General features: G+C 49.8%; 1 protein-coding gene across 1 annotated transcript in view; it reads left to right on the top strand.

Annotated features, from left to right (window-relative positions):
* The window catches only part of Sh3rf3 (SH3 domain containing ring finger 3), a 338,666-nt gene that overhangs the window by 253,924 nt on the left and 63,701 nt on the right, over positions 1 to 21,041 (top strand). The window contains exons 6-7 of the mRNA XM_048810400.1: positions 7,659 to 7,759; positions 17,986 to 18,156. Coding sequence (XP_048666357.1) covers positions 7,659 to 7,759; positions 17,986 to 18,156 — 272 coding nt within the window. The remainder of the gene's footprint in view (positions 1 to 7,658; positions 7,760 to 17,985; positions 18,157 to 21,041) is intronic.

The following is a 21,041-nucleotide window of genomic DNA, read 5'->3' as shown; positions in this document are numbered from 1 at the left end:
CCTTGGTTCCTTCCCTGCACCCGGTGGCAGACAGATACAGGGAGGTGATTGTCATGGATCCCTACCCTCTTAGGGACACCCAGTCCCCTTGGAGATGAGAACAGAATCTGTGCCACAGAGGGTGGAAGGTAGGCAGGACCATAGATCAGCACACAGAAAATGGGAAGAAACCAAGTCAGAAGAGACACCAAGTGTCACCGAGGTTGGCTTCCTCCAGGGTTGTCCAGATCTCGGGGCTCAGGTACAAAGGTGCACGTGGTTCTTGGAGGATGAGGAATTTAAGAACCTTCCCCACATCACTGGCTCACCCTTCTCTTCTCTGTCTTCCCAGAGTTTACTCTGATTGCTTCCGTGCTGAGCTTTGGACCACCTGTCTCCCCATCTTGTGGCAGCATCTGGAGGCAGGGTGTAGTGGGTGGGGGAGCAGGAGTCCCAGCTGCTTTCCCTGACCCCATGCACCCCCTGAACTCTCATGCCCAGGCTGCGTGAGCCACGGTGTTCCCTCTGTCATCCTGGTATTGCCGATCCACAAGACCAGCCTACGAGCTGCTCTGAGCAGAGCATGTTTCTCCAGCATGCAGACCACAGAGAAGTAGGTGGATAGTGTGGTTCACACTGAATTAGAGTTGAATTCAGTCCATTCCTTCTGCATCCTCTCCCAGTACAGGAGAGGCTCCGTTTGTTGCCGAGGGTTTCCCCTCAAACTTGTGATCCTGCCTCAGTCTCTCAAGTCTCCTCCTTCTTTGGTTTATCTTCCTTAATGATGTCATGGGGTGACTTGTGAAGCTATTGGCCACAGCTGTGGTTTGTTGGTCCAAAATATTTTCCGGTAAGTTGGCAGCAGAATCTGGTGTTTCATGCTCTCGTGATAGACTCTTGCAGCAGAGGTTGGCAAATATTTTGTGGTATAGGACCAGATGGTAAATATTTTAGATTTGGGGAGTAATGTGGGCTTTGTCACAACTCTAGATCTCTGCTCTTGCAAGGTCAAAACAGCTGGAGGCCATGTAAATGGGTAGATGTGTCTGGCTGCCAATAAAACTTCATTCACAAAAACGGAAGCGGGGGCAGGGACTCTGGGCCAGATATGTGATTGAGTTTGTTGGTCTCGGAGCCAGACCATCCAGTCAGCAGCTGGGCTGCTCCAGCATATAATAATAATTCAGAAGCAAACCTAGAGTGCCTGGGGCGGGGGCAGAGAGGGTGGCCAACAGTCGTGGAGGTAAATTTAGCCTCCACCTCAGGTGGTGAGTGAATGGCAGAAGTTATGTGGGCAAAAGGCCAGCCATTCTCCTCCCCCGGGCAGTTCTCTTGTTCGGTTGGGCTCCTGGGCCTCTGCCCTGCCCCCTGGCCCTCTGGCTACACAAGCTGCTCACCATTCTTTGTAGAACTAAGCAGAGGAACCAGGCCATAAATGTTTTATTCTAAAGTTTTCTTTGGGAGGCAAGTTCATAAGGGTCTGATTTACACTGTGCGTAATGGAATGGTAGCGAGTGATGAATAAAACATGCTCGTTCACTACTCCTCGGGGTGATGACAGTGTTTTCTGGACTCATATTAAAAATTAAAATGAGGAGATGTTTCTTCTCAGGGTCTTCGCCTGTGCCAATATGGAAGAAAGTAGCTGTGAGCCCCTATGCCGCCTGCCAACCCACAACCCCCCGCCACACACACATTTTTCTCTCTTATTAATCCCAACAGCAAATAATATGGCCTGGTTCCCTGCAACTACTTAGGGGCCCATTGAACTGTAGCAAGGGGCCTCTAGTGTTGGTAACAACCTGACGATTCAGAATCGGGGAACCGCAGCAAGGCAGCTAGAAGCTGATGCCAGTAAGTGGGGAGGCTGTGATTTCTTTGAGCACGTCACTGTCACAAAGGATAGCCCAGTTCTTACTGACCAGCGGCTCCAAGGCGTGCATGTCCACTCGGCTGGGCAGCTTCTTCCTCGGGGAGAGAAAGAGGTGTAGGAGCTAGGGTCTTCCCTGGCTTCAGAGCATGGCACGGTCATGTCAAGTTCTGGCCCCTGAGCCACCTATGCGGAGCTCTGTTGTATTGGAGGACGCCATGCAGCATTAGCAGGCTCCTGAGCACATTTTCTTTTTATTGCTGGCACTATGGTGAACTCCATCTGATGAAGGCATCCTCACTGACCCATGACCCTGCCAGCTGATGCTGCAGGGTCCCTCCCAGTTGATTCTGGGCTCCTGTTAAATGCTCTTGACCTGTATTTTTAGACATTAGACCTAAAGGGATTGCTGAATTATTGTTCTGTGCAATCAGTGAATCTGAGAATCAAGCCACCTGCCTGGTTGGCCAGCTCTCCAAAATTTATGGGTTGACCCCCAAGTGGAATCCTGATACGTGACCCTTTTGGAGTCTTTCACAAATAATATGATGCAGACCTACTTTATTAGTCAATGTTCTTTCCTGCAAAAGGGCAGATGGGCACAGCTCTGTGGTGAACAGGGCTGGACTTGGCTTTGAAATTAAAGAGATTTCCACCAGCTGATCTCAGAGCCCAGATGGATGTCTGTCCCAGGGCAGCATCCCCCAGTGTGTTTATTCCAAAGCAATCAAAGCCCCTCCTCTTTTCTTATTTTTAATCATTGCCTGACTTCCTCACTTTTGCCCTAAATGCCGAGAATCATGTAAAATGAAGCCATTGAAAATCTAAGCAGAATCAGAGAGGCCATTGCAGTAAAGAGGAAGCTGGCCCGTGACAGGGACCTAGGTAGCTCTGTGGAATGTGGTCAGAGTTGGAAGGTAAGGACCCTGACATCTGGTATCAAAGTTGATCTCAAACTGGACTTCTCTCTCATATAATATGCTACTGTGACAGTCATAAATATCCCAGGAGAAGTTGTTCATTTGGGATGTGGAAGTGAATTAGGCCAGTACTCTATAGCATGCAAGAGGGGCAGCAGGGTGCTGGTCATTTGGGATCCCTATGCTATGCCCTTTACAGTCAGTTTCTAATCAGAATCATTTTGACCCTGCAATTCCTGCTGGGGTCAGCTGCACCTGGCTGGCTTGCAGGCCACTGAGCAGCCCCCACAATCCTGGCAGTCATGCTCTGCATGTGGAGTACTAGTTTGGCTGTTCTGGAGAAGGAGACATGTTAAGGAAGGTGTCATGGGACTGGTTTGGGTCAGTTATCCTGTGTATCTGTTCCTCCTGCTGCCCACCTGACTGTCTTGCCACTGTGCACCGCCACCTGGGCCTGACCACACGAATGCCAGCCCTCTCGCTAATGCTGCAGCCTCACCCCTGGCCCTTCCCATCAGCTCCCAGCATCACCCACAAAGATGGCACATGTGGACGCAGGAAGGCATGGACTCACTACCAACTCCAGCTTGCTTTGTAAACAGACTTCAACAACTTAACCCTGTAATTTTATATTAATGTGAATGTACAGAAAACCATTGTCACTTCATACTAAGTGACATAAAATTTGGACATATAAACTTTGGTTTTTCTCATACCAGGGATTGATCCCGGGGGTGCTTAACCACTAAATCACATCCCCAGCCCTTTTTTATATTTTATTTTGAGACAGGGTCTCACTAAGTTGCTTAGGGCCTCACTAAGTTGCTGAGGCTGGCTTTGAACTTGTGATCCTCCTGCCTCAGCCTCCTGAGCTGCTGGGATTACAGGTGTGCACCATTGCATCTGACTAAACTTTTAAAAAAATTAATAAAATTCTTCCAAATCCCAACTCCCACAAAGCCCAGTGTTATCACTTGATATGTAAATTTCCAGATTTTGCCAGAAAATATACATACATTTTTTATAGTGATGAGGTAATCCTCCATATCCACTTCTCTGACCTCCTTTTCCATTTCATGCACTCCACCCCACCCCCTCGGCCCATCTCTGTAGATTCTAGCACGGCATGGTGTCCTGAGTTGTCATCGGCCATTCAGCTTTCTACTGTGGGACATTTGAGTTCTAGTCGCTTGATTTGTTCACACTATAAATAGTTCTGCAGTGAAGTCCTTGTCCGCATTTCTATTCTGACTTTTCCGATTATTTTAGGATTCATGCTTGATAGGAAACTGCTAGGTCGACAGGATTTTTTCCCCTTTTCTCTCTCTCCCACTTGAAAAGAGAGAAGCCCAGATAACTAGGATTTAGAGCCGACTATGTGGGAGCCACTCTGGCACACAGAGTGAAGGGGTTACTGCACATGGCAAAAGGGACCAGGATGCTGAGATGGGGAGATGATCCCAGGTGAGCCGGGTGGGCCCAGTGTAATCCCAAGGTCCTGTAGGAGGGAGGGGCATCAAAGTCAAAGAAGGTAGTGATATGATGGAGGCATGGATTATGGATCTGGGTGGGAGGGTGAGATGCTGCTGACTCTGAGGGTGTAGGGAGGGGCCACAGCTGAGGAACACCGGTGGCTCCAGAAGCTGAAAAGACTAGAAATTCGGACCTCCCTAGAGCCTTCAGGAGGAGCATGGCCCCCGTGATACCTTGACTTTAGGACTTGTAACTTTGAGGACTCTAAGACAGCAAATCTGTGTTGTTGTGACCACTATGCTGGAGTAGCAGGTGCTCAGTGGGATCCTGCACCAGCCTGCAGGAGTTCCAGTCTGGCCTTGGCTGCTCGCTGGCTGTGTGAATGTGAGCCATCCACCTGACTTCTCTGTGCCTCAGTTTCCTCATTTTGTAAAGTGGCGATTTAAAAATACCCATTTATGGGCTGGGGATGTGGCTCAAGCAGTAGCGCGCTCGCCTGGCATGCGTGGGGTGCTGGGTTCGATCCTCAGCACCACATAAAATAAAATAAAGATATTGTGTCCACCGAAAACCGAAAAATATATATTAAAAAATTCTCTCTCTCTTTAAAAAAAAAAACATACCCATTTATAAGTTTCTGGTGGGGATAATACGCATTCCCAGGCCATATTTGGCCCCTAGCATGAGGGCTGCTAGTGCTCAGAGCACCCTTGCCCTTTCCTGCTCCATTGCTCCCTGTCCCTGATCCTGGCTGAGCTTCCTGATGGGTCCCCCGTGAGGCAGTAGGTCTGAGCCAATGGCTACCTTTTCACTGCTTTCTTAAATGAGAGGGCAGTGTGGAAACAGAGGACCCCAGGATCTGTTGACAGGAAGGAATGTCCCCCAACTTCTGGCCCAGCCCCCACATAGCCTTTCCATGCCCAGAGGCCCCAGAGGTGAGATCTGTGTGAAGGCTGCCTTGGGAAACCCAGCCTTCTCTTTGTCAGGGGGCTTCTTAAAAATTTATGGGTCCCCTCCCAAGTGTCAGAATCGGAAAGGCAAGTAAGTCCTTGGGTGCAAGGAAGCTGCATCTCTCGGTGGTGTGGTCTCATTGCCCGAATCTCCGCTGTTTAAATGGGAAGGAGGAATGGCTCCTAACTTGGTGGAGATGGCATGTGTGCTGTGGCCATGGAGCGCATCCGCTGGGCAAGGTCAGAATTCATCCGAGAGTCTGTGAGAAGCACCTCGTTGGTCCCTCCCAGCTAAGAAGTGGGGGTGAGTCCATTTAGGTGCAGGGAGCTTTCCAGGGGGCTCTTTCCTCTCATCTCTGTGACCTCTGTTTCTAGTGACCTCTGTCCACCTGAGGATACACAATCCGAGACACACGTGGGCAACTCCCAGACCCACCTGCTTTCTGCCAAGGTGCCAGTCTGGCCCACAGACACCTGGCTCCAGGGTCTGTCGGGATTCCTCTTCTGTTCCTTTCCGGGGCCCTAGAAGGGAGTAGATGCTGTCAGCCTCGATGCTGGACATGGATCTTCTCTCTCCCCAAGGCACCCTGAAACCACCTCTCTGTTGTTTCCTGGGGCTTCCATAAACTGGGTGGCTCCAATAACAGAAAATTACTCTCTCACAGTTCTGAAGCCAGAAATCCAAAATGAGGCTGTCAGCAGAGTTGGTTCCTCCCAGAGGTCGAGGAGGAATGTATCGCGTGCCTCTCTCCTCTCCTCTAGAGGCTGCCAGGAGTCCTTGTCCTTCCTTGACTTGTAGACACCTGGCTCCAGGCTCTGCCTTCGTGGCCCAAGACTTTCCCTCCCCTCTGTCTCTATTCTCTCTTTCTGTGTCATATTAGGGCACTGGTCACTGGATTTGGGGGCCCATTCTAATCAAAGGCACTCTTTTCTCAGTATTCCTACCCTGGCTGCAACAGACCTTTATTCCAAATTAGGTCATGTTCACAGGTGCCAGGTAAGGACTTGGACCTATCTTTTGGGGGACGGAGGCACAATCTAACTCACTATGCCTCCTAATACCTTTGAAGAAGAGGACAAGACAGCTATCCCATGGAGGATGGGAGCAGTATAGTAGGCTAGGTAGCAAGGGGACTCGGGGACAACACTGGCCCTCAAGGGCTGAGTCTAAAGATTCCCCCCCCCCCCAGGCAGGAATTTCCTTGGCATTCAGATTCCTTATGCCACCCTTAACCCCATAGTGACCATAGATCACAGCACACACTTGATGCCTAGAGGGTATCACCTTGAACTAGACCTTTCCTCAGTTCATGTCCTGCATAAAGAACCCTTGAAGAGCCCTGCAGGGTCTTGGGAGCAGGTGCTGTGCTCTGTAAACCTTGGCCACCCTGTAGCCTGCCACTGTCCACTAATAGAGACTGACTTTCTTTTAATCTTCAGCTTCCTACAGTGCCATTTTGAAATAAGCTCATGTTTTGCAGTATGAAAGGTTTTGTCTGAATTTTAACAGATACAAGAATAATTAGTTCAAATTCTAAGAATAAAGACAGGACCCAGTTATTCCACTCCTCAGTATATATATTTCCAAAGGACTTAAAGTCAGCATACTACAGTGACAAAGCCACACCAATGTTCATAAACAGTTCGATTCACAGTAACTAAGCTTTGGAACCAATCTAGATGCCCTTCAACAGATGAATGGATAAAGAAAATGTGGTATATTATACACAGTGAAATATTACTCAGCCATTAAGAAGAATGAAATTATGGCACTTTCCAATAAATGAATGAAACTGGAGACTATCATGCTAAGTGAAATTAACCAATCCCTCCCAAACAAAGGCTGAATATTCTCTGTTATGTGCAGATGCTAATACACAATAAGGAGGGCTGAGGAGGGAAGAATAGAAATTCATTGGATTAGACAAAGGGGAATGAAGGGAAGGGAGTGGGGGACGAGAATAGGAAAGACAGTAGAATGAATCGGACATCACTTTCCTATGTTCAAATATGAACACACCACCAGTGTACCTCCACATCATGTTCAAACCCAAGAATGGGAAGTCATACTCCATGTATGTAAATATGTCACAATACACTCTACTGTCTTTTATATCTGAAAACAACAATAAAAAATTATGATAGTAAAAAACAAACAAAAACGAATAAAGCCAGGCCTCCTGAGATGCCCTTCTCCTGTGCTGACCATGGTGTACTGCTCAGAAGAGGCTCTTTGAACAAGATACCTTAGGACAGGTGTGCCAGGCCACCATGCTCCCTCCAGTGGGTGAAAACAACATTATTAGCAGCCCAGGTGAGCACAGCCTTAGAATTTGGGAGGAGAGAAAGAAGTTCAGGCAGCTGAGATGAGAGCACCTGGCTGCCTATGCCAGCCTGACCAGTGTTCCCCCCCCCCTTGGCCGGGATCTCCCCCCTTCACTCCTGTCTCCTCTTATCTGTTTTCAGGACTCTTCCTCAGCTGGACCCATCCCAACGGCTGTCCCACGAACTGCTGCAGTGGCTGGAGAGCAGGGCACATCTCCCAAAGTCCAGCTGCCACTCAACGTGTGAGCTGCCCCTTGTGTTCCCCCCACCCCACGTCCTTGGTCCCCCTGCATGCTAGCATTCACACATGTAGTTTCTATAGGGTTTTTCAATTGTGTGCACCCGATAACACTGCCTGAAGGTCGGTACGGGGAACAGATGTCTAGCAGGGTATTTTAATATCGTTGTCCCAAGGTCAGTTACAATAAGCGGAGGGTATATTCAAAATATGGGACCACACTGGTGCTGGTCAATCAGGAAACGAGCAGACACAGCACTTCCCTCCTTTCATTTCCCTTCAGGGAGGGAAGGGGGAGGAAGTGGCAGGAGTAGCTGGTGGCCTCAGGAGCTCAGGGGCAGCAGCTAGTTAGCGACTACTCAGACGTGTGAGTATTTATCCACCCTGAGTGCCATCCCAGTGTGGGCCAGCTGCACACCAGCCCCAAATATAACCCACTGAATCGCTGCTAGGAAGTGAGACACTTGTCTTGTTTAGAAAAATCTGCTCCGTTAAATTACAGCTTTCTCTACGTGCAGTTTAAAAATTCCCCATCTAAGTAGGGTTCTGAAGAATTAGGCAGCCTTCTGCTCTTTCATTTACCGATGAGCTCAGTCTCTTGAGTGGATTTTAAGGTGGAGTGTATGAATTGGGCAAAAAAAAAAAAAAAAAAAATGCCAAGGACAGAAAGTTCCAGCAATCCAGGGATTGTCAGAGGGACATTCAGAACCTGTGTGGTTGCAGAATGGAATGTATTTTAGAAAAGTCAAAAATGTGGCTTTGGAGAAAGCGCCATGCCAATCTTCAAAGGTTTCCTAGAAGTAGCTTAACGGTCCTGGTACACTTTCACCTAGCTGGTTAGACCAAGTTGACATGTCAGCCTTCGGCCAGTGGTGGCGAGGAATGTGACCAAGTACCCTTCCTAGTGGTCCCATGAGTACTGAGAGCAGATACCTACTACAGGGGCATGATTGATCCTTATCTAATCCTTATCCTGCCTGCTGAGAACTGACTCAATGGAAAATTTGAAGTTTATCCACTTTTCACCTAGCTTCTCCAGGGGAACAGATAGTCAGCTACATTACAGATGTCTTTATGTTGAAATTCAAATTTTCACCAACACTGGACAGAAGACACACCCAACCCCAACCAAACCTGGATCAAAGTTTTTAAGCCAACTGAGGATGTAGTTCAGTGTTAGAGTGCTTGCCCCTAACATTTGCAAAGCCCTAGATTCCATCCTCAGCACTGAGGAAAGGGAAAGGAAGGGAAGAACATTCCAGAAATTTCCTAGTGGCAAAATTCAAATTTGTTCTGCACCAAGAACTACACTAAACCCAAGTGCATGAAGTGATTTATAGACATTGTATTCATTAATATCATTCTACAGAAGTGATTTAAAGTCTACAGGAGGACATGCATAGGTTGAACATGCAAATACAGCACCATTCTATATAAGGGAATTGAACACTTGCTGATTAAGGAGGATTATGGCATCCTTGGGGCTCCTAGAACCAAATCACCTTAGATACTGGGGGTGTCAGCAGTGTTTTCTGATCATGCTCCCAGATCCAGTCATGCAGTTTCACCCCAGCCAGGGCCTGAGGAGGCTCTTGTGGAAGTTGGGATAATAGGTTGGCTCCTCCTGAAGAACTGGATGCAGGACGTCATCCCTGAAGAAGACCCACGTCCACAGGATATGGCTCTGATGCCAGGGTAATGAGACTGTTCATGTTGAGTCCCCACAACTAGCTGAATGCCTGTTGTTCCCTGAGATTCAAAGGCACCCCCTTCCTGGGTACAGAGGATCTCCACTCCCACATGTCAGGTTAGTCACCGAGAAAGCTGCTTTGTCTTTGAGACCCAAGTTGGGAACATGCTGGACACCCTCTGGAGGCATCAACCGTGGACACACTGTGTTCTGGATGCCTCTTCACTTTGGTGCCGAGCATAGAGGGTCTTCTTCCTCCCTGGCCCACTCTGCCGTGGGGACGTGCGTCCAGACTTCTGTTCTCTCCTGCCTTGTCTCACCCCTAGAGTGTAGGTGTCTCTAGCTTGAGACATCTATCTGGGTAGCAGGAAGGGAGACTCCCGTTAGATATTGTTTTTCTCGGGTAGGACGGTGACATGGTGGTCATCTACACAGCCAATGAACCACAGTGGGCATGGCCTGTGGCTGGCCATGGCAAGCTCCGTGTGTGGGTCCTTGGATGTCTGTGTGAGCAGCAGGCCCAGACTGGGGAATATCCTACACATTGCCGCAATATGCGTGGTCCATTGTGTAAACGTGAGCACTGAAAGCACATTTCTGTGTTTTTCCTGGGGAACGATCGATCAGATGGACCTTGTCAGTTTATCGAGTCAGACTAGCCTGATCGCTTGGCCATCTTCTTTAGTTCCAAGAGGTCCCATGAGTACTGAGAGCGGATACCTAGTATAGGGGCATGGTTGATCCTTATCTAATCACTCTTCCCAAAACAGAATCTGTAAATCATATTCAAAAGAATGGACTGCAACATGAGATGAGCTCATGTTGAGCTCACGTTCAACAGTGTGCGGGGGGTCTGCAAGGCTGACCTGATGGCCTTGGGACTCCGATACCACAGGGACCAGTAATGCGACAACTCCAGGGGACCCTCATTCATAATCCTCATTACTGCATGACTTTGACTTTCACAGCCAAGTCCTGTGCCCTGAAACCCAACCCCTGATTGGCTTCCTAGGCCTTTTGGTTGGTGACAGGATTTTGCCCTTAGCCCCTTCTTCTGGCACATAAAAGGTTTCCATGTCACTGATTTCCTGAGGGTTCCATTGCCCTGGCAAACAGAAAGGGGAACTGACTCTGCCCACCCAGGACATGGAGATACCACTCCTCTGTGGAGATGTTGACCCACTCCCATGCCCTCCCTTCCCACTGTGCTGTGCTGGTAATTCTCTCTGGCTCTGGGGCTTCTCTGCTAGATACCTGCTGGGATTCCTGGAGGCCAGATATGTGAGCATCTGAAGGTCAGAGATGACCTCTCTGGAGGGTCTGAGGTTGGTAAGGACATTTGTGAGTGGGGCACCTCTGATGCTGGATTCGATTCCCTCCGCTTCTCTATGGGCATCTTAGTCATGAAGGACCAAGGAGTTAGGGAGAGAGCAGAGCAGAGGAATCCCCCATGGCTGAGTAGCTCTGACACGAGATGGGGAAGAGAGTGGCAGAGCTACACGATGCCCGTCTAGCACCCCCAGCACTGTCAGAGTCTCGTGTGATTGATGCTGGTCATCAGGTGCTGCAGCAGGAGGAACAGCATAGTCCTCAGATAACAGACTGGGTGTGGCATCAGACCTGCCTTCAGGAGGATCTCAGCCTTCTTCAGTGCTGGCTCGTGTGCCTGTGCACCGCAGGCAACCCTAACTCCTGGACATTAGAGCCATGCTCTGAGACTGGACATCAGCTTACCATGGGAGAAGGAACTTCCAGTCACCTGTCAGGAAAGCCCAGCACTGCCTACAGCAGCTGGCTCCCCAGATGCCACTAGGCATCATGAACTGGGGCGGCAGAGGGAGGGGTTGGCCTGCAGACCGGGAAAGGGAAGACCAGGAGAAGCAGCAGCCGGCAATGCCAGGTGGAGACTGGGTCCTTGACTCTGTGGTCAATGCTGGTCAGATGAGACAGGCTGTGTGTGGTGAGCAGGGGCCACCTGGCCACCATCTTTCCTGATGGTCAATGGCCTCCAAATCACCCTTAGGAACAGTGTGGGCCCCATATTCTGGGATATTGGGCGAGGACTGGTGACCAAGCCAGGCCCAAATCAAGAAGGGGTCTTCCATCACAAACTCGTGGAACAGGCCAGCTCTGCCCTGCCGTGGAGGGGATCAGTGTGAGGTCAGTGCAGTGGGACACAGGGAACTGAGTCTGCTCAGGCTGGGGCTGAGGCGGGCAGCAGCAAGGCCGGGGTCCCTGCCCTGGAAGTGTCTGGAGGCCAGCCATACGCCCACCAGTCCCAGCCTCCAGGTCAGCCCTTATGAGCGCCAGGGGCTCCTGCCCTTGGAGTTAAGAAGATGCAGTCGAGTGTGAAGAAGGGGAGGAGCCCGAGAACTGGTGCCTCCCACAGGTGGGGAAGGGGGAGAGGTGCGAGAGGAAGGAGCAGAGATGACCTGGAGAGAATCCTCTAGGAGGAGCAGGGAAGATCTTTCACTCAGTTAGGAGAAATGTGAGCAAGCCACCATCTAGAGGAGGAAGGGTGTGAAACACTCCAAGGCACTAAGATGCAGTGGGAGATGGAAATCTGCAGGCTGTTACAGCCAGGGAAGATCCTGCTATAGGTAGAAGTAACATGGGTGACAAAGGACGTGGACACAGACGTTGCACCATGCCACACCAAATCGCCATGGCTGCCAGCCTGTCCAGCCTGTGTACTGCCCCTAGGCTCCAGACACAGGGGCCTGGGATGACACCTGACCGTGGGCTCAGCTGGGCACCTGCAGGGCTGCTCCTGCCCACAGGAGAGGTGTATTTTCCTCAGCCACCTGCTCGCAAGAGGAGTCCTTTTTGAAATGACACAAAACCCCACCCAGGTATAGAGTTGTGGTGAAGAAGGCTCTATGAGCCAAAAGATCATACATTTGCCTTTAAAAAAGTATTTTTAGTACTCTCACGTCTGCGTGAGAGTCTGCAGAGGTGATCTCTGAGCATGGTAGGCAGACCGGCTGACCTGGATGTGTTAGGGAGACCACGTGAGCTCTCTGTGGAGGCCTGGCCTGAGCTTCCAAGGTCTTTTGAAGTGAGTGGGAGAGTGGGAGACAGGAAAGTGAGAACTATGCCACCCACAGGTGCACCTTCCTCTTCCCCACTCCATCCTAGGCCTGGGCACGTGTGCCCACGGGGACCCACTCAGCACACTGAGCTCCATGCGTATTGCCCAGCTCAGCCAAGGAGCATCCACACATGCAGGGCAGGGCAGCTGAGGGACAGATAAGGAGTGATGCCTCTGTGGCTGTCACTTAGAACTGGGAAACAGCCAGTGCAGGAGACAGGCTGCTGAGATTCCCCCAGGGACTGATGGCAGCAGATGGAGAGAGGCCCCGGGGGCCGTGCTCAGAGTACAAACCACTCTTCCAGCGTGGCCCACCGGATGCATTCTCTTGAGTCACTCAGAAGGGAAAGCAGATGCAGCGTGACACATTCCCCACTCGGGCCAGTGCCCCACCCCGGAGGAGCCGCGTGCCAGATACACAGATGCCACGCACAGGAAAACCACCCGGCAGATCCATCTGCTTTTGGTTTCACCACTGAGGCACCCAAAGGGGGAAAAATGGAGGAGGAGGAGAGATTTTTTTAAGGTGAAGTCAGGCTTATTTACATTCTAGTTTCCCCAGCAACGTACACCTAGAGGCTGAATTGGAATTGTGAGACCAAAAGGATTACTCATCGGACAGAAATGATTTAACATAAAGACAAAAAGACCAAGGACATTAGTGCCCTGGTGCAGATTGGTGCAGACCTCTCTATGTGGCAGCCTGTTCTCAGAGGGAGGGCACAGCCAGCCATGTCCCTGGGCTATGCCGACAGCATCTGAGCGGCAGACCTGGCCCTGCCTTGGAATCTGTGGGAACATGGATAGGTTCTCCATGTTTCCAAGCCTCAGTTTCCTCAACTGTGAAACCTCAGGGTCCATGTGGACCGTAGATGAGACCATGTGACTAGCACATGGCAGACGTCAGGGCCTGTCCTTCTCTGCTTGCCCTGCCTCACTTGGTGGCCCTGTGGTGGGCATGCAGCTCTGTGTGGCTGACACCTTTTAAATAAGGCCTCGGGGAATGTTATCTGGTGACAGTGCTTTGAGAAGAAAGGGGCATATCAGCCCTCAGGGCGATGGCACCTGGAAAGGACTTGGCTCCCTGTGGGCATTAGCACCCCAGGGCTGTCTGCATCACTGAGCATCTCATAAACACCCCAACTTCCTACTGCTAAGAAGCTGGTCGTCCTGTGCAAAGAGGCTTAATTTAGTACACCACCCCAGCCTATCTTTATGCAAACGCAAAGGATGCATCTCTCAGCAGATTCGGAAGTAAGGGAAGGGTGCATACAGCTGGCGTCCCCGCTCCGTGGAGGTGTGCCCAACATATTTGGTACATGGTGGACAAATCTGGTGGTGGGTGGATGCCGAGTCAAGTTCATCTTTATTTTCCATTTCCCTTCCTTTACTGTTTCATTAAGAACCATGTCTGGTGTTCATTTAAAATAAAAATGGAAGTTTGAAGAAGGTTCCCTTTTGAACTGGAACCTTTGTAGACAGGACCAGGGTCAGCAGGTGGCTGCCCATGCTTGAAACCTTCTCCAGTTTAAAGGTATGAACGTGACTTGTAGCTTCCGACATAAAGAATTTTCATTTTTATTTTGATGGGGAAGAGTGGAAACTCCCCTTCTAGGCTGAAATGTAATCACAAAGTCCTTGTCCCATTAATGACATAGGGATCCTAAAATACTGAGGAAAAGATCATCATTTCGTTCCCAAATGGTAATTAACCTTCAGTTATTTGATGGCTGTTCCTCCAGGATCACAAACGTGACTGTCAAACAGTTCAAATGGTTTGTGGAGTATTTATCACAGCTGCCAACACTTGCTGTTTGAAATCTGGAGTGTGAACTCCCAGCTGAGGAAGTTGGATGCTAATCGATACAGCTCACTGAGCCCAGGTGTGGGCAGGTGCCTTCCCAGCCTCTCGGGCTGCTAGGCCCTGCCCTCTTTCTGGGCAGTTCCGTACTTGGCAGATGACTGGAGGGGGCTCCCTCCTGCTGTAGGAAACAACAAAAAGATTCAGAGCAAGTCTCCTTGTTTATAGCTCTGCACTCACACATATATGCACATATCCATCACCAATACCACACACACACACACACACACACACACACATACATGCACACACGCACACACACAGCACTCTTGCACTTAGTTGCAAAGCCTAGGCCCCTGATTTATTTTTCTCTCAACAAATATTTATTGAGAATCTACCTTGTGCCTGAGAGTGAAGAGAGAGCATTGAACCATCAGATAGAAATCCCACTCTCATAGAGCATACACTAAGGGGGCAAGAGAGGAGACCTGCAGGAGACCTGCAGAGGTCCTGAGGCAGGAGCCTGTTCCATGTTTTCAGGAAACACTTTGGAGTAATGCTTGCCCAAGCAGGATTTGCTGGTTCTCTTCCTCTAGGCCCTTTTGAGCTGGGACCTTTGTAGATAGGACCAAGGTCACCAAGTGGCTGCCCATGCTGGGATCCTGCTAGGAAGTGGTCTCTGTCCCAAGAGAACACAGCTGCTCAGAATCCCTCAGACCCCTACAGGTGTGCTGCATTGGAAGATGAGGGAGGAAGAAATAATTTATTTTACTTATTTATTTTTGGTGCCAGGGACTGAACCCAAGGCTGCTTAACCACTGAGCCACATCCCCAGCCAGCCCTTTCTATTTTGAGACAAACAGGGTCTTGCTAAGTTGCTTAGGGCCTCGATAAGTTGTTGAGCCTGGCTTTGAACTTGCATTCCTCCTACTCAGCCTTCTGAGTCTCTGGGATCACAGGAACACGCCACTGTGCCTGGCTATGAGGAAGGGAGAAACCCCTCATACTCTGGTTCAAGAGGTTGCCCTGCCTTGGAGCCTCTGCATGCGGAAAGGGCCATTTGGAAGAGCGTTCTTCATAAAGCAGAGCTCCAGTGAAACAAATTGAAGGTCCTGGCAGGAGCTGCTGCCCTGTGGGTGTATTCTGTGAGCTGGGATGATCCCTGAGACACTTGTTCCCTTACATGTTTGGTGATCCAAGGCCACACGTGCAGGATGCTGCACAATGACATAGGTATGTAGCCAGATGGGACACCTGCAGAGTACTGCTCCAGGACAGGGAGTGTGGCCCTGGTGGCCCATGTTTCCCGTAGATGTGTCCAACAGCCAGCGGCAGCTCAGAGAGAAAGGGACTTGGCTGCAGCCTGGAGCTCACGGATCCTAGTCTCTGGCAGGTGACAGGCCCCAGGCCCCCGCTCAGCTCTGTGTCCACTGGGTCCTGCACAGCACTAGGAGGGAGAAGAATAGAAGTGGGTCCCAAGCCTTGGGTAACAGGTTGTGGAGGGTGTTCTGGGTCCTGATCCCCGCAGGCAGCCGATGGAACCCCCAGGCCGCTTTCTGAACAAAGTCAGCTTGGGGTCCCTCCCCCCATGACCACAGACAGACACATAGTTACTTGGTGAGGTCTGAGTCACACTTTGACCCATACATGCCTCAGAAGCCATCACCTGGCTTGGCGGCCTGCTCATAGTCACAGTCAGATTGTTCTGACATCACAGAAGGACGAAGGAGACAAACCTAAGCAGGATTTATGCTTCAATTATATTTCCTTGAGAACAGGCACACAACATCATGTATCATTTTTATCGGTTCCCACGATCCCGGCCACCTCAGCTCCCTTCCCTCTACCTCAGCCCCAGCTCTGTGGATTCACCCACGCCCTGGCCCCCATCTGAGGCTCCCCGCTACAGTGTGCCTGCTGCGCACGGGTTTGGCTGTGTCAATTCAGACCTCACGTGACTTTTCTGTCTGTAGTATTTCCTCCGAGGCCACGAGAGAGTATGATGACGGCCTAGATTCTCTATCTGTCACCTGGGCATAGCACTGACAATGGGAATCTATAGACCCACCAGCAGGAGGGAGGGGTCCTCTCCCGATGGCTCTGTTTATCCTCAGGAAGCCCAGAGCGTTCCTAATTGTCAGTGTTCATCTTTTTGAACCAGGAAAGAACAACATGCAAACCGTGTCTCATCCCAAGGAGTGTCCCTAAGGGAAGGGACTATAAACAAAGGAAGTAAGCGACCTCACTGAGTGGAAGCAGAGGTCTTTGTGTGTAGGATTCAGATGTTGGAAAGGGGTGGCAGACTGTTTTTTTAAGACAAAGAAGTCTTTAGTCTTGATGGAACTCTTCTATCCCTCAGGGCCTCCTTCTTGAACCCTAGTAAGCTGTGCCTCATTTCTGTTTTCACCTCCTATGACTGCACCGCCCAGAGCCAGGAGAGTGCTGCAGGGTGTCTGTGAGCCCCTCAGTTTCAGAGCCCTTCTCCTGCACAAGCCACCAGGAACCCACAGTCACATGCCCACCAAGCAGACCGTCTTGGAGCAAGATCCAGAAAAGGACCCTTATTTTTAAAATATATATATATTTTTTGATGGTGCCGGGGATTGAACCCATGGCCTTGTGCATGCAAGGCAAGCACTCTACCAACTGAGCTATATCCCCAGCCCTGAAATTTATTTTTCATCTCCTATTGAACTGAGGCCCCCCTCCCACTTTCCTAGGTGAATCTTATAAGATAATTATAAGGCAAATAATTATCTGAAACAGTTTGCTCCATCAGTCCAAAACCAGCTATTCCCCCAAACCTGAAGAAGCGGAGTACTTTTGCAAGTTTATGTATTCCTTCCAAGCACCTGTGAGGTTGTATCAAATTATCTTCGGGATGTCACAAAACCGGTTTTCCCTAAGGCCATGGCTAACTTGTAGGCACAGCTTCCAAACTTCAGGTCAAAATTTTAACCACTAAGTCTGTTCAGCCTCATCTGCAAATCAGATTTAAAAGAAAAGCATAAGCCAAAAAAAAAAATCAGTCATGGTACAAATATTGCAAGGAAATATGTGACCAAGAATTCCCTAACTAGACCTCCCTTGTTTTTAAAAGGACTGAGCTCTCTTCCAGCTCAGGTTGATTGGATAAGCCAGGCAGGTAAGCCAGGCCTGAAGCTAACTTAGCTCATACTTGGTTTCCCTAAGGTTTTCTTGCTCGGAGCATCAGACTCTAAGCTAAACATAAAGAATAGAAGAAGATTGTGGAGTCCAGAGAGAGGGCCTCAGAATCCAGTTCTGAGGTGTCCTTCATCGCCTTGGAGTCACTTTGCCTCAGTGGGCACAATGAAGGGATCCCCCCTTTCCCCTTCCCACACACAGCTCCTGGGCCTACTTCTTCAGCCAGCCTGGGCAGCACTGTGGCTCTCTGGGACTCACAGGCACGAGGAGCACACCTGGCCTCCTCCTGCCTGCCTCTCAGGTTCGTGGGGAGGAGTGACCCGGTGAGTGGTGTGAGCCCGTTGTCAACTGTAGAGTCCCACAGGCATCAGCTCCTCTCAGGCTGGATCCATCTGAAGATGAGCTTCATGTGCCTGTGACCATCTGCCATCCACCACACCCTGGAAAGGCATCCACTGACCCTTGTCCTTGTCTTCTGTCCAGGTATCTGGCGCTCTATGCCTATAAGCCCCAGAAGAATGACGAGTTGGAGCTGCGCAAGGGGGAGATGTACCGGGTGCTTGAGAAGTGCCAGGACGGCTGGTTCAAGGGGGCGTCACTGAGGACTGGGGTCTCTGGGGTGTTTCCTGGAAACTATGTGACACCAGTCTCCAGGTGAGGGTCCAGCAGCCTGGGCAAGAAGGGTGCAAGGTTCACATTCTCCTAATGCTGTGGCAACTGCTGGGGACCACACTGTGGCCTGGGTCCCCCTGAAAACAGTCTAGAGGCAGTGAGGGCACTCAGCTATTCTTGCAGCTCCAGCATCTGAGCTGGGTTTGCTTGGCTTTCCAGTGGACCCTGGCCACCAGGGGGACCTAAAAGGGAGAAGGAGGAGCTGGAGTCAAGGGCACAAAAGCAACTAAGCAGGGAGAGGAAACTCTCTAAGTGCAAGGTCGTGTGTGTGTGTGTGTGTGTGTGTGTGTGTATTTGTGTGTGAGGACCCTGTGTGCAGGCATTGTATATACAGTGAGTACAGCTTGTGTACATTAGTGTGTCACGTGTATGCGCTGTGTGTGTAATGATGTGTATAGTATGAGTAGTGTGTGTTCCAGTGTACACGTTTATGTGCACTGTGTGTACCACATTAGTGTGCATCCATATGTGTGCAATGTGTGTAGTGCATGTGTTTAGCAAATGCATGTGTGTATACAGTGGGTGTTCATGTTACCTGTGTATGCCTGTGCCTGTGCATGTGCTGTAAGTACAGTGTGTGCACACGCATGTGTACAGGGTCTGCATGAATGGTCAGTGTGATGCGTATATGTGTATGTGTGCGTTTGTATAGCATTGAGTACCATGTGTGCACATATATGCAGTGCATGTGTGGGGCGAGTCATCACTCATGGGATCTATCATACAGAATACACATACACATTTATGAAAAGGCAGAGTGATGTGTTCCCCAAAGTAACAAATGTTATTGAGTGGAAGCATTGTGGGTGATTTAAAATTTTTTCTTCCTTGTGCCTTCCAGTGTTTCACAAATTCTGTGTTATTCAACTTTTACAAAATAGAAAAAGTCATTTTAAAAATTCACTATAGAGGTAATCCCGAGTTGTCTGAGAATTTTCCACTGAGCTGAGGTTTGCGGCTCAGTTCTATTCCAGTTGGTTCTGTGCCCCGCGGCGACATAGCCCTATGAGGACACTGCAGGACGGGCAAAGAAATTGAAGACATAGCCCTTGGGTTTTGACAGTCTATAGGAGAGGACTACAGGAAAAAAAAAATGATTGTACCTATCCCTGGCATTGATTGCCAGACTGAGTCACCCCTGTCAGAGTGGCTTCAGAAGGCCAAGGGGACACACATGCAGAGTTGCCTCTAGTGGCTTAGGTTAGTAGGGATCCTGGTGCCCAGTGGAGACCTGTGGAAGGCAGTGCATCCCAAGGCCCAGAAGGTTTGCAGGGAAAGGAAGGTGAGCAGCAAGAAGTGCTCCACTCAGGTGACCCTCGCAGGGAAAAGAATGAGCAGCACACTGAAGAGGGACTTCAGAAAAGCCCTCTGCCCTAAGTCCATCCTTCTAAGAGGAGGGATGGCTGCTTAGGGTGTAAGCTCCCCATGGACTCCTTGGGGCTTCCTTATGGGTTCGGGCAGCTTGCTCTGTGCTTGCAGCCAGGGCTTCTCTTCAACAGGGAAATCTAGTCTGCAGTTTCCATTTACAGCCTTCCCATGCATGCTCATCCTGCAGCTGCACTTAGGGTTGAAGTCTCAAGTGCTTTGAGGGACCACCAGTGGGTCTGATGCAACTCATCAGTACCTTGGCCCTCATTGTCTACCCCTCCCCATCAGTGTTGAGGTTCCCCCAAGCATCTTGGCCTTAATTGCTCATCCATACATGGCCCTTACACAATGCAGACATAGTCCTCTGTCTGAATTCCTCAGGTGGGGAGGGAGTGGGCGCTGGCAGCCAGGGTTGCCTCCATACACCGCCTCAAATCTGGAATGCCTTCCCAACTCTTCCCACTACCCAAATAAACCTGATCTGTCCTTCAGGAGCACAGTCCTAAGTCCAGTTGCTAAGGAAAACCTCCTCTTTCCCAAGTCACATGGTCAGAATGGATGGCTCTACCTACCACATCGTCCTAATGGACCTGTCTGTGAGTACTGCTCATTGTGGGTCATCAAAGTTGTGCAGAGCCTTCAGTCCCTAGGCATAGCAACCATCTCTATCTGTGCATTATAAGCTCCTTGTATACTCTTTGCATATACTAGGTGCTCAATAAATGTACATTAAGTAAATAAGTGAAAACTGGTAGCTCTGATAAAAAACTTATTCCAAGGACTCTTCCCACAGTGCCAGGCACTTTGTTATGGGGACATCCTCTGGTTAATGAAACTGGAACCATTTGGGTGACCTGAGCCACCTTGCTCAACTCTAGCTTGGGCAATATCATCAGTTACTCACTTCCCTTGAACTTTCTTGATCTTTATCCAGGTACAAAGCAGCCCAGAGCCATGGACATCATTAAACAGAAGTCCCTCCAGCTCTAAACCTGGTAACTGTGATAATAAGAGGTCACTCCCTGGAGTCTTCTCCTGTCTCTCAGAGAAGGAATCATCAGGAGCCCCTCAGTCATTATATCATAGGCTCAGACTTCCCCTGTGGGATCCATACCTCACCACAGAGCAGAAAAGCTTGCCTCTTGATTCTGTGACTCTGCTCCCAGGAATTATACCTTCTCTGATCCTCACTGTTCTTTAGAAAAATTGTCAAAACCACTCAGCAAGAGCTGGGGTTGTGGCTCAGTGGGAGAGTGCTCACCTAGCATGCATGAGGCACTGGGTTTGATCCTCAGCACCAGATAAATGTAAAATAAATATATTGTGTCCACCTACAACTAAAATAAATAAACAAACAAACAAATAAATAAATACTCAGCAGAAACTTGATACCTTATCAGGACAGAGGTCAGAGAGACAGGTGAAGGCCCAGCCCTCTATGCACGCAGACCAGGATCTACTCTTCAGCATCTGCCCCAGCCGTCCTAAAGTGCTCTGGG

This window comes from Marmota marmota, unplaced genomic scaffold, assembly GCF_001458135.2.
Source record: "Marmota marmota marmota unplaced genomic scaffold, marMar, whole genome shotgun sequence".
Lineage (NCBI taxonomy): Eukaryota > Metazoa > Chordata > Mammalia > Rodentia > Sciuridae > Marmota > Marmota marmota.
Note: the sequence above shows the minus strand (reverse complement) of the source record. Positions and strands in the feature narration are given on the sequence as shown.